General features: G+C 38.6%; 2 protein-coding genes across 2 annotated transcripts in view; both read left to right on the forward strand.

Annotated features, from left to right (window-relative positions):
- Positions 1 to 1,295: 1,295 nt before the first annotated feature.
- On the forward strand, positions 1,296 to 2,036 carry LOC138403338 (integumentary mucin A.1-like). The gene has a single exon (XM_069503482.1). It carries the CDS (start codon positions 1,296 to 1,298, stop codon positions 2,034 to 2,036), a length of 741 nt encoding a protein of 246 aa, XP_069359583.1.
- Positions 2,037 to 12,403: 10,367 nt separating this feature from the next.
- LOC117988927 (BMP and activin membrane-bound inhibitor homolog) overlaps positions 12,404 to 16,079 on the forward strand; it is a 126,815-nt gene continuing 123,139 nt past the window's right edge. Inside the window, exon 1 of the mRNA XM_034976217.2 lies at positions 12,404 to 12,855. Within this exon, the coding sequence (XP_034832108.1) occupies positions 12,750 to 12,855 (106 nt within the window). The 5' untranslated portion in view covers positions 12,404 to 12,749. The remainder of the gene's footprint in view (positions 12,856 to 16,079) is intronic.

Below are 16,079 nucleotides of genomic sequence, written 5' to 3' on the forward strand. Positions count from 1 at the left end.
TGGCGTGTTTCCACTTGAGACCGTCAATAACAATAACAATAGGATTACATTCGACATGCCACGTAAACAATAGGGGTAATAAACCAAACACTCAAATCAAATCAAATCAAATCAAATAATTTATTCAAAATATGTAATAAATTACACCTTTTCATTTTCAGTTGTTGGATTTGTAAGAAATAGTGGTGATAATTTTTACGCAAACTTAAAACTAAAGATACGAGGGTCCCAAACTAATCCTCATTTTTAAAGGAGCCGGTTCAACAGTATGTATTTTGTTGCAAACCAACCAGTGTTGATACTTTTGAATTCACCCGCCACGACTTAATCCTATTATTATTACTAATGACGCGGACGGTCTCAAGTCGAAACACGCCAGTTAATATTGAATGCACTATAGGTAGGTACCTACTTATTTTAATTACAAAATGCAATAAACGAAACGCTCAATTGGATTGCGTTACGTAACAATAGATTAAGTGCAATAGTGCCTCTATTGGTAAACTGAGATAATGAGCTTCAAAGATTTCATAGTTAAAATTATTGTCGCTATGTATAATTTTTCTATGTTATGAGTATAATTTTTACCTTGAAGGTGGGCAAAGTTTAGACTAGTCAAGAAAATATTACGATGCATAATAAACTTCTCAAATTATAGGCTTTTTATGAGTTTGACGCGTATGTATATATGTATGTCCGTTTCTATATCCGCTTGTAACTACTGAACGGCTCAACCGATTAAGATAAATGATAGGTACGTCATTAGATTTGTCTTGAGCGCGCGAGTGTCACTGTGTAGGGTACATAAAATAAAAAATGGCGGATTTTATGTGCGGGCTCAATTTTTTTTCCTAGACCCTCAAACCGATATGTTTGAAAATAGTTTAGCCTATACCTACGTCTAACCAAATCTGTTTAGCCATTTAGAAGTTATGGTGGAATAAAATCTTACATACATAAATTATTATAGGTAAACCCCGCAAATTCCTCCTCCTTTTTTTGGAACTCCTTTTTTTGAAAGTTGTGTAAAAAGATTAAAATGATCTGTAACTTTAATTTCATATAACACAAGAGTAGGTTTTCAGATCCACAATATCTTTATAATTTCCAAAGACTCCTCTTCATGTTCCCATTGTCCATTTGTTCGTTTTTTCCCTAGCGTTAAGGTTGTCTGGAAGAGATCGCTATTTAGCGATAAGACCGCCTTTTTGTACCTACTTATTAAGATTTCTTTTTGTAACCTGTCATTTGTGTTTCTGTGGTGCAATAAAGTATATACATACATACATACATACATGTATACAACGGTTCTGGTTGCGTTCCTCGCGTTTGGAACGACAAGTACAGAGAGAGATCCTTTGATCTTCATCGCAAACCCTGTCGAAGCCAACATGCCAGGACATTGGATGCCATTGAGCGTTGTCAAAATAATACTCGCAGGATCAACGAGAAAACTAACTACAACAACAAGAAAAACCACGAAGTCAACAACAACAACCACTGAGTCAAAAACAACCACGGAGTTACCAACAACGCCTACGACACTTGAAACAACACAAACAACAACGGAACCACCATCAATCGCGCCACATCCTACAACAGAAATAATCACTCTAGCGCCAACAACACTAACAACACCAGTGCTAAAAACAACAACTACAGCACCAGAAATAACAACACCAGTACCAGAAATAACCCCTACGCCAGAAACAACAACCTCAACGCTAGAAACTGCAACTTCAGCGCCAGAAATAACAACGCCAGCGCCAGAAATGACAACCACGGAGGCAGCCACGACAACCACGGAGACTGTCACGACAACCACGGAGGGATCTATTACAACAACACAGCCACCTACTACAACAACACGGCCACCTACTACAACTTATGATATTTATGATTATTTTGATCCGAAGCGCACAGGAATAGGCCTCTCGAGTGTCATGTCCCTTCTAGAAACAACGCCCACTATAGCCGATATCACGGATGTGTCGCGGACCTCGCGCGATACCGGCAGCGATGTTAAAATGACTTAAATTTCTAAATGTGTGTACGGAACCTAAAGACAAAACTTATGTTGGTACAGTAACCGGCAGGAAATTTTTAACAGAGATTTCGTAGAGTTGTTGTCTCTTTATATAAGTAATCTAAATAATACTTTAGTAAATAAAATTGAAGCGTGTCAGTAATTTCGAAATAACTACTTACCTCAAATTAAGCTCATATATTTTATGTAGTTATTTGTACACGTTTTTAAAATTTTTGTAGGTATGGCTGTCTGTCTGTCTTTCTGTCTGCTTGAACGGCCTAATCTTCGGAAAGGCTGAACCTATTTTGACGGGACTTTCACAGACAAGAAAAGGATTAATCAAGGAGTATCATAGGCTACTTTTTAACCGACTTTCAAAACAGGAGGAATTGTGTTTTTCTACATAATATATAGGTACACCGAAATCTCCGAGATTTCTGAACCGATTTGAGTATTTTTTTTTAATCGATAGAGAAACTTTTCGACATTGTCCAATAAAAAAATTGGATTCCAACTCCTCAATCCTGATGCTGTACGGGACCTGACCTCAATAATTGATGGGATTTAGAAACTGTATGTTATAAATAATTTTTAAATACATATCAAAAATTGCCGACCGGCAGGAATCGAACCCTGTCTGTTATAACTTGATATTGGAGGTGCCTACCAAGCGACTTTTTGAACTAGAGGCTTGAGGACCCAACTCCTCAGCCCTGATGCTGTAAGGAATTGCATTCTTAAATCGTGGTGATGCCACGGGATTCTTAAGTGGTAGGTACTGAGATATCTTGCATCTCGGGGCAGAGCTATTATGGTTAGGCTACTTTTTGTCCTGGAAAATCAAAAGTTCCCACGGGATTTTTAGAAACCTAAATCCAGGCGGGCAAAGCCACGGGCATCAACTTGTACTACTGAGCGACAGATGGTACCTATTCAGGTGTTCCGACAGATAGACGAGAGTATCAGTTTATTTTTATTTAATATTTTTATTTTATGTGATTGCGATCGAGACATTGTAGCTGTTATTCTCCCGCAATCGCGCAGCATAATAAACTAGGCACCAATATAATGCTACGCCTGAAAAATTATCATTAGCAATGTTGTTTGGAATACTTTTTGAATGCAAAACTTCTTCAGTAGGTAGTTGGGTACTGTCGCGTGGCGATTTGAAACTCGATGAAACGAAAAAGTGACACTAAAAAGAGACAAACAAATACATCTTTAGCACTAACTTATGCTTATGTGACCTCGTCCGCGTTCCTATTGGCTGTTTTACACCTTGAGATTGAATTTTGATTTGAAAAATCATTTCATAGTGGCCATGAATTTTTCACGGTTGCTCGTGCGATCTCTCTCGGATTCGCAATTATACAAGCGACGAAAGCCTTTGACTTATTAGTTATTTTCATCCATATATTTGATCCACAAATTCAATAAGTACATACCTACAACACTTTTTTAAAATTGAGACAAGTTCGGGTAGGTAAAGACAAGTTCTGGTAGCGACCCACTTAAAGGGGTGCCAGCCAGGTAACCTCCCAGTGTGCCTGGGTGCTGCTGGTCCATTTTGGATACGTCCGAGGGGAAGAGCAGTATTCGGGCCGGTGCACCCCGGTAACATGACTAATAATCTCTCTTCGGGGATAATCTTGTACCTATATCAAATATTTGAAAAGAGCAACCGCCGAGTTTCTTGCTGGTTCTTCTCGGCAGGAAAGGCATTCCGAACCAGTGGTAGATGCATCCGACTATTCGTAAGAACTTGTAAAAGTTTATACGAATAAAAAAGATTTTCATTCTAGTGGTCACACCCCGCGATCCGCCTGTAGTTGCAGGTGGCGTTACTACCACTGAAGGGGGCCAACGCCCCGAACAGGTACCCCGGGACCCGCAAGGGTCCGCGTGGACGACCAGACGCAGTAACGCCGCTGGGTTTTAGTGGGTATTCCGGTCGCCTCTGGGCCGGCGAGTCCCACATACCTTCCTTCCAGTTGGCTGGCCGGCTGGGTAGCTGGCTGGCTTCCAGGAGGGGGGATAGGTAAACGCATTTCCCAGCGATAAAAAAAGAGACCCACTTGAAAGCCGGTCTAGCTCAGCTCTAATCTCGCTCAAACAAAAGGCGAAGTGAACGGTCAGCACGGCTCATAAAACACTATTGTTTACTTAGCGGTAACTTTTCACCCTTATCTATGCAAGTAGATCTCTGATAAGCAACCTGTTGGACAGGCGCCGTGTCTAGTGTGGCCACGAAACAAGCGACACTCATGAGCGGCGGTAGACGTACGCTAAGCGGAGGCTAAGTAGTTAAATTCGAGCAAGTACAGTACGAAACGTGTCCATCTACCAACTAAGTTACAGTGTCCATACTTCATGTATTCTAACATCAATCTATAAGCTATCGGTAATCTGTTGGTGAATTACATAGCGATTTAATTAATAAGCAATTTTTAAAAAAAAGAAACACGCACGTCTTTTAAAAATTAAAACACTATTGGTTACTTAGCAGCTGTGCTAAAACCCGAACCAGACTATGCACATCATCTACATTATTCCTGAGTAATAAAGATTATATTTTATTATCAAAAAACTTAGAGATCCCTACGTAACTTGTATGATTCAGAAGCACTTGTAAAAGTTTAATTGAATAAAAAATATTTTTATTTATTTATGTAATAAGCTACCCTTGCGAAGCCGGGGCAGGTTGCGAGTATCTAATATTCGAACTTATGTCTATTGCCCTAAATTAAACTCTGGGTAATAGACAGATAATACAATTTGCTTTTTCCACGCTCTTTAACGCAGGCTGGCCCATTGTTGCACTAATCTAGCGTCTTGTTTCTGCTTGAATACATTTTGTATAAGTCCCGCAAATTGCTATTGCGCTGGAACCATCATTAACATCGAATGACGTTGTTTGACATCATTTGACATATATTTAAGGAAAACTATACCATCAGCTCGAAACTTCAGTCTGTTGCTGACGTGACTGAAAATGGTGGTCACGCGCATTAGCAATTTCCGGTACTTATAATCCGCATCATACCGTCATTCACCTTGTCCGTGATCGATACGAAGCTTCTTGTATTTATGTCGGTACGGCACCTAATTTAGAGCTCGCACATTTCATGGCCACATAATATGAAGAGGTTTTTCGTGGAATGTCCCCCCCGTATAATTAAGTAGGTAAGCTTTAAATGGGAATTTCGAAAGTCTTTTGTTTCTTGTAAAGTGCTTTTTTATAACAAAATACCGAGACTAGAGTCTGAGTTGAGTACCTACGTGGTAGGTACCTACTCAACTCAGGTTAACTGGCATCGGGGAGGTAACGTCCCGCACACCCGCGGGGTGATTACGTCACGCGACAGGCGTAAATCTCGCGATCATTGCTGTCAAACGTCCGGCTAGAGAGAGACAGCAATAGCCACAAATCAAAATAGGAAGAAGAAAAAGAGAGACAGCAAATGAACTATCGCATTGCTATTGCTGTGGCGTTGCTGTCGCTACTGCAAAGTTTTACCAATCACCTCGCCGAACAGCGTGACGTGCGGGTGTGCGGGATGTCCCCCGCCTCTGACCGCCTTTATTATAATGTTAGGAAAAATACTTTTCAATAACGTCCCACACTTTTTTTTTTTATAAAGAATATTAACCATATTAAATGACTAATATTCCCCTTTCTTCGCCAACTAAGCGTCAGGCTTGTGCTATCAGTAGGTACGACAATAGTGCAACGGGCGGGGTCTCTATCTAGAATCAACTTTAAATCAACGATTAGTAAATCTTTTAATATAACTAGGTACCATACTTACTTACCTACCTAGAGATAGCTGTACTATCTAAATTTGCATTCTAAATTTGCATGCCTATCTAGATTCTAGAATTATATAGGTACGTGATGATAATTTAGTAAATAAAAATTAAATAAGTAATTCGAGCAATTTGACCCCTTAGAAAACCAACAAACTATTTTTTGCTAAAGAATAACAAAATAATGGCATTCCAAATAGATAATTTTCAAAATACCAAAATGAAGTTTGCGAAAATATACACGCAGTCAGTCCAGGCGCTTAGGCGCGCAGTTTAGGTTTTTAAAAATCCCGTGGGAACTATTTGAATTTCCGGGATCAAAAGTAGCCTACGTCCTTCCCTGGGATGCAAGCTAACTCTGTAGCAAACATCAAAATCGGTTAAACGGATGAGCCGTGAAAAGTTAGCAGACAGACAGACGGGCAGAAAGACAGACACACTTACGCATTTATGATATTAGCACACGAGTAGATATCCCTAGTATGGATGTATTCTGAGACGCAGTTTAAAAACAAAGTAACGATATAGAAATACTAAAATTCTAAAATTCCTACAAAATACGCCCTAAGCCAGCCTCCAAAATTAAAACAATCAGTAAGCAATTAATAAAAAGTAAAACGTTTAGAAAGAATGCTATAAATCCTGAACGTTTACGTATTCCGAATGAGTCGGTAACCAAGAAGGAGTCATTAAACGTCATTATAATACAGGGGGAGTAGGGGGACCATGAACTTTGCAGTTAGGACAGAAGTCCTGCCATTTAAAAACTTTTTAATAGTTAGCACAGTCAGCAACAAAGCTAGGTTTGCATCCATCCATAGTCGCTTGAACTGGCGGGTGCACACCTAGTTTTGTTGCTGACTTTCAATTCAATTCAATTCTCTTTATTGCGAATTTGGGTTAGTTTACAGATCTTTAAGAATAGAATAGAATAGAATAGAATAGAATAGAATGTTTTTTTATTCATGTAAACTTTTTAAAAGTGCTTATGAATAGTCAGGTTTAATTTACCACTGGTTCGGAATGCCGTTCCTACCGAGGTAAGGTAAGGCTTGGTAAGGTATTATTAGTGTACGTCCAAATTCTACCTTGCGGCATGCAATGATACATTAATTTAAATAACATTAAAAATACATACACATTAAAATATTATTTACAGATACCTTAAAATATTATTTTGTTAGAGTCATTTATTGTATCTTTTCTGTCAGGTATATAATCTGTACATTAAATATCGACTTTGAGGTTTAACCATTAGTATAAGTGGTGATAGCCAAGTGATTAAGCGTCCACCTCTTATTCGGGAGTTCGGGGGTTCGATCCCAGGCACACACCTCTAACTTTTCGGAGTTATGTGTGTTTTAAGCAATTAAAGCTTTAACGGTTAACATCGTGAGGAAACCTGCATGCCTATTGCCTGAGTTCTCCATTATTCTCAAAAGTGTGTGGGAAATCTGCCGATCCGCACTTGGCCAGCGTGATAGACTATGGCCAAAATCCTTCTCATTCATGCTTATTCTGAGAGGAGACCCGTGCTCTGTAGTGAGCCGGCGATAGGTTGATCATGATGATGATAATGATTAGTATCTGGCTTCAGCTGATAGTAAAAAAACCGGGACCGACGCAGACTGTAGATGGCTTTACGACCTCTCAAAGGCACACGCAAAGATCTAATTTGGACACTCATAAACTGCATGAATTTTAACAATTTATTAAAGTTTAGGGTCTCTGGCAGGGGGTTTGCCACGACACCAAGTGTCTGGCAATGCATGTCGTGATTTCTAATTCTAATACTATTCCGAAGAAAAAAATTAGACTTTATACTTTGACGTAAGATTTTTTTACACCTTCATTACTTGCTATCTCCCAAAGCCTCCATGATCCAAACTTAATAGTCGCCTTCCTGTGTTGGGAGACTTACGCAGATAAACTTTCAGATTTTATAAAATAACGAAGGTCTGGCACGCGCTGGCTATGTCCATTAGGTCAAATTATGGCCACCCTATCCAAACATACACGGCCACAGATCGGATGCATTCCGGCCCGCTAACAAAGGCCTCGTGCAATGGATGCCTTTGTTTTTTACGTGGGTACGTACGCGCCAGCAGTTCGAATTTCGAATGATGCGTTCGTTTTTCAAGCTTTTTGAGTTTCGAATTTTATTATCATGGCCTACGACTACTAGCGACTCCTGCTTTTCATTTTCATTCTACAGTTCTGTTACTAGGTATCTTACCTTACTCTTCTGTCTACACTTTCGTGAACTAAGTAGGTACCTACCTACTATACCTAGCTCCTCTTAACAGTCATATTATATATTTTTACTAACTTCGAAAGAACGAAGAATCGTCTCATTGCATAGCCGGTAGTTTGTGATTATATTTATTTATGCGAACGAGTGAAGAACATCACGTCATGACACTTTGCTATATTAAAGATGAGGCAGTTTCGGCCACTCCAAGATAATATTACTTAGTAGAGATATTTTAGGTAGGCCAGTGTAATGGAACTCTACATGATCATCTGCGCCCCTTCGTAACCTCGCGCCCCTAGGCACGTGCCTAGTTTGCCTTAAGGATAATCCGCCTCGGACTACTTACTGATTAATGACTAAAAGTGCATATCCACCTATGTATTCGGACTACCTAGGTACCTCTACTACTCTAATCTACCTGTTGTTCGAAACCAAATAAGTACCTACCTAAGTTTTTTAAAAGCTCTGTTGTGCTTTTATTTATGAAACAATCTGTATTAGGGCACTTCAATAAACATTTTTAACTTTTCAAGAGGCAGGTTTAAGTGATCAGTCCGGGTCCAATAGACAAAATATAATAGATGTAAAGAAAGTTGCAAAAAAAAGACAAAAACTGAAAAGAATGCACCGTGCGGCCGGCTACAAAATGCCTGGCGCTTCACCAATTTTATTTCCACTTGACATTTTGTCACACGATTTTCGACTTTAACTATTTTTAATAGAGTTTAAATCTGCTTGTGTATATTATTATAACTTTGAATCTCTTGTCTACGGGTAGGGTTGTACCACGTTGTACGCACTGAGCTTATAAAATAATATAATAATTACATAATCGATAGTTTAGCACGACCCTCTAGTAATCTAACAAGTAACGGGTCTTGTATTTGCCCTTATACATTTTGATATGTTTCAATGTGTTGGACGATGTAGCGTTAAAAGCGGCCTAATCTAAAAAAATAGATTTTTAAATTCCTTTTATTTTTTTACGAATTTTGATGCCTAGTTTTAAAGAAAATTTTAAACTCAGTGATTCCTCAAGAAGGGGTTTTTAAAAGGCCATAGCCATATCGCTGGCTACAACAAGCCATCAAGCACTGACGAGCGTGCCTGAACCACTGTTTTTATTAGTTTGACTCATTCGTACTTATATTATGTTATACAATGAACCAAAAGCTTAATTTGCTATAATCCGCTGAAACCGGTCGAATCTGTATGGTGTAACCAGCAACATGCAGCATGCGAAATGCACCGCCCGGCGCCCGCCCTCCCACTGCTAAACATGCAGGAAGAAGCAATGCGAAATGTTTAGCAGTGGGAGGGCGGGCGGTGCATTTCGCATGCTGCATGTTGCACCATACAGATTCGACCTGTTTCAGCGGATTATAGCAAATTAAGCTTTTGGTTCATTGTATATCATGGACTTTCGCAAAGTAACGCCTGCTTCCATACAACATAATATATATTATATAATATATATTAACACAATCCATATAACATAATATATATATATATATCGCACCCCTAGATGAAAAGGTCACTAAGTCAAAAAGTGCGTGTTTTGAGTTAGTGGCATTTTCAAACTCCTGACTCGAATACCTACACGGCGATATAACTCACGTAACTATACCTTCAACCGTCATCGAATAATGGTCCAAAACGTAGGTTTACTTGAATGACCCTCCCCTCAACGGCGCAAACATACTCCGTCATTTTGAGTAGTCTTCCGGTCGATGAAGGTTGATGACGTTTGAATAGTGGCTCATTTTGAGTTGGAGGAGTTCACGTCAAATTTACTAATGTAAGTCATCATTAAATTCGTTTTTATTTAGAGTTAATTGTGTTTTACTGAAATTTTATTTATAATAATTATTGTTCATTTTGAGTTACGTTGTTTTGGTGATATTTTATTGCGATATTTTTTTTGATATTTCAAGTTACTGAGATTTACATGACAGTAAAATCAAATTCCGACTTACGGTAGTTTTGTTGAGGGAAAGTTTAACTTACTTTATCTTGGCCTGTTTAGTCAAAAACGTACTTTTCATAGATAAAAGGTTATTATTATGACATTTAGAGTTAGATTTTTTATTCGCTATTAAGATTCGAAAAGCAGGACGTGATATATTTGGATTTTTTGAGTTGGTTGACTTTACATGATTGTTCGTTTTTAGGACAAAAAAGTACAGAAAAACTCATGTTAGAAATGATAAACACAAAAACAGGATCTTGACCAGCTAGCAGCATTGGATGATAGAAGAACCCTTCCATCCCATGGTACAGAAGTGCTGAATAGGGTAAAGTAGACTGAGTTGTCAGTTCCAATGGATGCTCCAAGAACGCTTCCGTACCCTGGTATGGAAATGCTAAATAGAGTAATGCACCTGAGTTGCCAGTAGCATTGGATGTTTCAAGAAGTATTTCATCCCCTCATAATATGGAAATGCTCAATAGAGCGTATGAACCTGAGTCGCCAGCTGAAGAAGGGTTAGTTTCATCACCGAGCCTTTTAGAATCTTCTTTAAAACTTGAAGAGCAGCCTAAAGACGCTGACGGACAACGAAAAGTTGAAACATCAGTATGTTGTCTCACCAGTTCATTTCGACGATTCTGACGCAGACCAGATAATATCGATAACAATAACTTCGCCAATAATATCACGAACTCGCTCCCTTTCATCTTCGTCTAGCAGTTCAAGTTCGCGTAGTAATAGCTCAAATGATGAAAGAACGCTTCTGGCTCCTATTGCGAAATTCAGAATCTAGGCCAAAATATTGCTTCAAGACCCAATGAAAATAACACTACACACCCTGATCATGAGGATCACAATCTAGTTCCAAGTGTAGAAACTCTAGCAAAAGAACAAATAGTCTAAGAAGAAACTAAGGAAACTGGAGACATGTACGGTTAATATAACCAAAACCCCGAGTAATTCAGGAAAGCTGTACAACTTACAAGTCACGGGATCAACTAAAAAAAAAATCCCTGCTCGCAAATTGGAACCTCCTTGCGGAGAAAAATGTCCGTTTTAAATGTAGTACCAAGTTTGACTCAATAACCCGCCAATTTGTTCATATAAAACTAAGCAAATACCAGTTTTTTGTTACGGAGAAACCATCCTAATACAAATAATTAATGATTCAGTTAATTTTTGCTACACTTTCAAACACCTATTTCACCCCTTCAAGGGTTGAATTTTCCAAAATCCTTTTTTAACGAATGTCTACGTCATAATAGCTATCTGAATGCCAAATTTCAGCCCGATCCGTCCAGTAGTTTGAACTGAACGTTAATAGATCAGTCAATCAGTCAGTTAGTCAGCTTTTATTACTCATTCAGTAAATAAATAACGGGTTTGTTTTTCTTTACATTTGTTACTGCTATATTTCAACCATTTTTATTGTATTAAAATTAAAACTTATCACCCGTTCATGGCGTAACTCAAAACTCTACAACAAAAAGTTATCTCAATTTTGAGGTGAAAAGTAATGTAACTCATTTTCATTTCAGATAAAGTAAGCTAATTCTACTTACTGCACAAAAAACTTGCTCACTACCGCTGCAAAACTAGAGTAACTAAAAAATCTCGATTATTTCGGGTTTTTAACAGATAACATACAAATAAGTCAGTTGAACAAGCTTTAGAAAATATTTCTTTTACGAATGTATTATTAGATTTTCCGTATCTTTCATAGATATCCTAAAATCAGTTTTTCGTCGTTTCTGAACATTTTGGTTTTTTGACTTAGTGACCTTTTCATCTAGGGGTGCGATATATTATGTTGTCATTTCGTTGAAATTACTACCTAACTGATGTTTCGACTAGTTCCAGTTACCCAATAAAGTTGAAAGGACACACGTGTGATTTGCAAGACAATAATTTCTGAAAGCGGGACATTAGAACCTATTCAAAAAATACAATGACATGTGAGCCCGATGATGGAGATGGAAGTTGAGAACTGGAACTTCCTAGTTACAAGGTCATGTTGGGCCTTATTTATATTTTGATTTGATGAATAATTTCAATACATTTCAGTACATTAAAAAGGCTTTTACATTGAAAATGTTTTTACTTTAACTTATTTGTTTAGAAATAAATAACACTCGATGCCCAGACTTTGAGTTTAACTTTTTATTTTACCTAAAATTAAAAAGTCAAGAATAATATTATCGATGTTGAAATAATTGGAATACCAGCTAGCAGGGACAGCCCTAGACACAGCGTGCAATCTCTCGCTCGCTCTTCTTCACGCTTGTTTCTTTCACACACGCATGACGCACGCCGCATGGCGCAAACAATCAACCAATCGGCGCCCTCCTGTCAGTTAAGCTTTAACCGCGTCGGAGTGAGGATGTATCGCTCCGTATAAAAATTTTATACACGCGTGCTTGCTAAACTTATTTACAGAAAACAATTAATACATTTGGGAGTTAAATCGTAATGAAATAAAATCGTGTCATTTGTTTTTGATGTGGATTATAGCTGTGATATTAGTGTAAAAACGCTTACTGGTGACATATTTAAGTGTAAAAATAAAAATAGGTACCTGGTGATGACTTTATGAGATGCATGATGATAAGTGACTCTGGATTGGTTTGAAAAGTTATGTTGACTGTTTAGTTAGTTATTCGGTATAGTGGAGTTAGTTGTAATTGACAGAAATGGCGGGGGTTAATTTTAGCGTGTGTTTGGTGCTTGTTTTGTACCAGCTCTCAGCTGCTTTTAGCGATGACTCGTCTTCAGAGACATCAGATCTTGGATTGACTGGTAAGTGGTTTTTTATATATATATATGTCGGAGAACAGGAGGATGGCTGATAATTATTATTCATCTTTAGCCGACATCAGAAGGTAGTAATTAATAAGTAGGTACTTTAATCCATGTTCTTTACAAATAGTTCTCAGTAACGTATCGCACATGGAAACCATCAACGTAACACAACCAGATCACCCTAACCTAACCCTACCTATGGTCGCCTCCAACCACCCCTCACAGCGACCCCTCACCTCACTCTAAACTAGCTAACCTAAGCTAAGCACTACATCGTGTGATTAGGGCGCAATTGCTATTGCAACCTCTCAATCAAGTCACGACCTACTCCGTTATCTAATCATCTCAAGGTAATCAATCACAACTTCATGAACGCTCTTAAAAGGATCATTGCATCGACTCTCTTTCTTATAATTGATTTCTCATTACTAATTCAGAATATCGCAATAGCTCTACCTTCTCCACTCTGTGCACATCTGCATACAGAACACCATAGCATCGTGCGCCACACGCGCCACGACTACTATATCCACCCAAATAAGCGATCACAACAGAAACCAGGTAGAATGTAAGCTATTCGATCTCATGGGCAACTCATTGTCTAATCCATTTCAACATTACACGAGAGTCATCAATAATTCTTTACCAACCGGGTTATACGATTCTAAAGCGGGTACCTACTATCAAAGTTAACTTCAAGTTACTATCACACTAAACTATCACTTCAAACTAATCATTATCTCAACTGCCGGTATATCTCCAATTACACTCTAAATCACTAGCGTCTGCAGAAATAACCTTAACGGATGTCCTTATAATAATCTATCCACTGAGCCAAACGTTAACTCACGAATTACTCTAATATTCACCAATAATTAGTATTCCATATTCGTCAAACAACTACGCGAACATTATTAATAGTGCTTTGCAGGCAAAGTCACCGGATGGCACTAGATGTTACGATTTAACACAACGTACATTAGCATCGAACAATTACTGTTCTAACTATATCACAATCACCGAATTAAATATCTCGATTAAGAAACTACCTACCTATCTCAAATAATAAAAATTAGCTAAGCTATAATCTGATAATTAATTTAACGCGAGAGATAATTTTGAACCACAACAAATGCGTGCGTGTCAAAGTCCAACTCTGACAACTAAAATAAAGATGGCTACCTTCCGTAGAGTAAAGCGCATACGTTTCTTTTCACGGTGTCTACAGACAGTAAGAACTCTTTCAATATCGACCCTCCAATACGGCCATTCTGACATGCGACCGTCCTCGGGCGCTAGTATGTATCAAGCACAAACATTTTATAAACGTCAGAACATCCGCTCGTTCATCCTGACAATCAGCACAAGCACACAAACCACATATTCTAAAGCATGCATATCACAACCATTACAAATAAAACAAGCATGACACAACCAAAGCATAGCCCAACTTTATCCATAGTAGCAACTTCTAAAACACACTGCACCATTTGCCATAATAGACTCACCGCTCATAATTATGTCTCATAAAACCCGAACTCCAGCAGTACCCCGCTACTGATCCTATCACCTGTTCCAAATACCCACCACACTATACACCAAGCTAACTCCCCTCAGCTGAAACGGCCACGCCGCCGTCCATCCATTATCGGAACAGCCACCTCGCCGTTTATCATCTAAATGGCCACCTCGCCTTTTAGACAACTCCCTTTTTTTCAAAACAGCCACCTCGCCGTTTATCATCTAAATGGCCACCTCGCCTTTTAGATAACCCCCTTTTTTTTTCAAAACAGCCACCTCGCCGTTTATCATCTAAATGGCCACCTCGCCTTTTAGACAACCCCCTTTTTTTTTCAAAACAGCCACCTCGCCGTTTATCATCTAAATGGCCACCTCGCCGTTTAGACAACCCATTTTTATAAATCAAATATTCTTTAACGTCGCAATAGCACTTTTCCAAAAGCAATTCACTAAGCTCTTCCTTATACACATCCAAACTCATCCTTTTGAGGTCAATCGGCAGCTTATTGTTAATTTTTTTTTTACAGCCATAGCGCAAACGCTTTTAATGCATGTACCACTGTGACATTCTGAAATGCATAGCTCGTGCGTGCATCCAACCGACCCACTCATCCTTACCTCATAATCTCGTTGGAAATATTTTTGACATCTCCTAATAAATACGCCCATATCCTCTATGCTCATACATCACAGTGGAAGGACCCCCACGCATACACAAATTCGTCCAATTCAGCACACACACCTAATGTGCACCCTCAAATTAGAGTTCTTGTCGCAAATTATTCCCAAAAACTTTAACTCATCAACCCTCTCCATCGTCGCATGAACTGCATCATTTTAGTTTTATTTAAGCGCACTTCCAAGTCATTATTACTAATTCAATTAATTATCCTCCAAAGCGCCGTTCAATTCCCATTCCTACGTTCCTTCAACATTATTCTATCATCTGCAAACAATACACAACGAACAATGGTCGCTATCGTAATGTCACCAATACAAGTTACAAAAAGAAAACAAATATTCCGGCGAATTTAAAAACCTCCTCCGTTTTTGAAGTCAGTTCAAACGGAAGGATTCTAATACACCACACATACCATACACTCTGAGGTACCCCCCGCTTATCACATTCCAGTGGAGATTCGTACACCCTTTGGTATTATTTTTCATTCTAGCAATCCCAGCGCACATTTTCAGTCCATTCAAATACGACTCTATCCATTCATAAGCTCTTCTTGCAACACCATATCCATCTAATTTATCCAATAATATTTTATGATTCACAAAGTCAAAAGCCTTAGTCACATCCAGAAAAATAATAGCAATAGGTACCCTGTCATTCAGGCTATCATTATCTATTCCACTTAAACAGAAACAATCCTCGACAGTGGAGCTGTCATTGCAAAAACCAAATCGTTCATCCACGAGCACACCATTGGCATTGAATTTTTTTTTTTTTTGAGACGTTTCACCATTACCTTTCCAATCATTCCCGCTAATATTGGCACCAATGTTATAGGACGGTGCCACATCAATCGCCTTTTTTTTTGAACACGGGCTACAGGAATGGTAACTATAGAAATTTTTAAGTTGCTAGGGAAAACCCCTTATTCAAACGACTGATTCACTATGTCTGCAAATACACTGCATAGGTGAATAGCGCACTCCTCTACAGAGCCAGTCCTCATCTCATCTTAGCCCAG

This window comes from Maniola hyperantus, chromosome 15, assembly GCF_902806685.2.
Source record: "Maniola hyperantus chromosome 15, iAphHyp1.2, whole genome shotgun sequence".
NCBI lineage: Eukaryota > Metazoa > Arthropoda > Insecta > Lepidoptera > Nymphalidae > Maniola > Maniola hyperantus.

What these genes read in the sequence shown, in the direction of transcription:
- LOC138403338 (XM_069503482.1), top strand. Translation starts at nt 1,296, where the DNA reads ATGTATACAACGGTTCTGGTTGCGTTCCTCGCGTTTGGAACGACAAGT.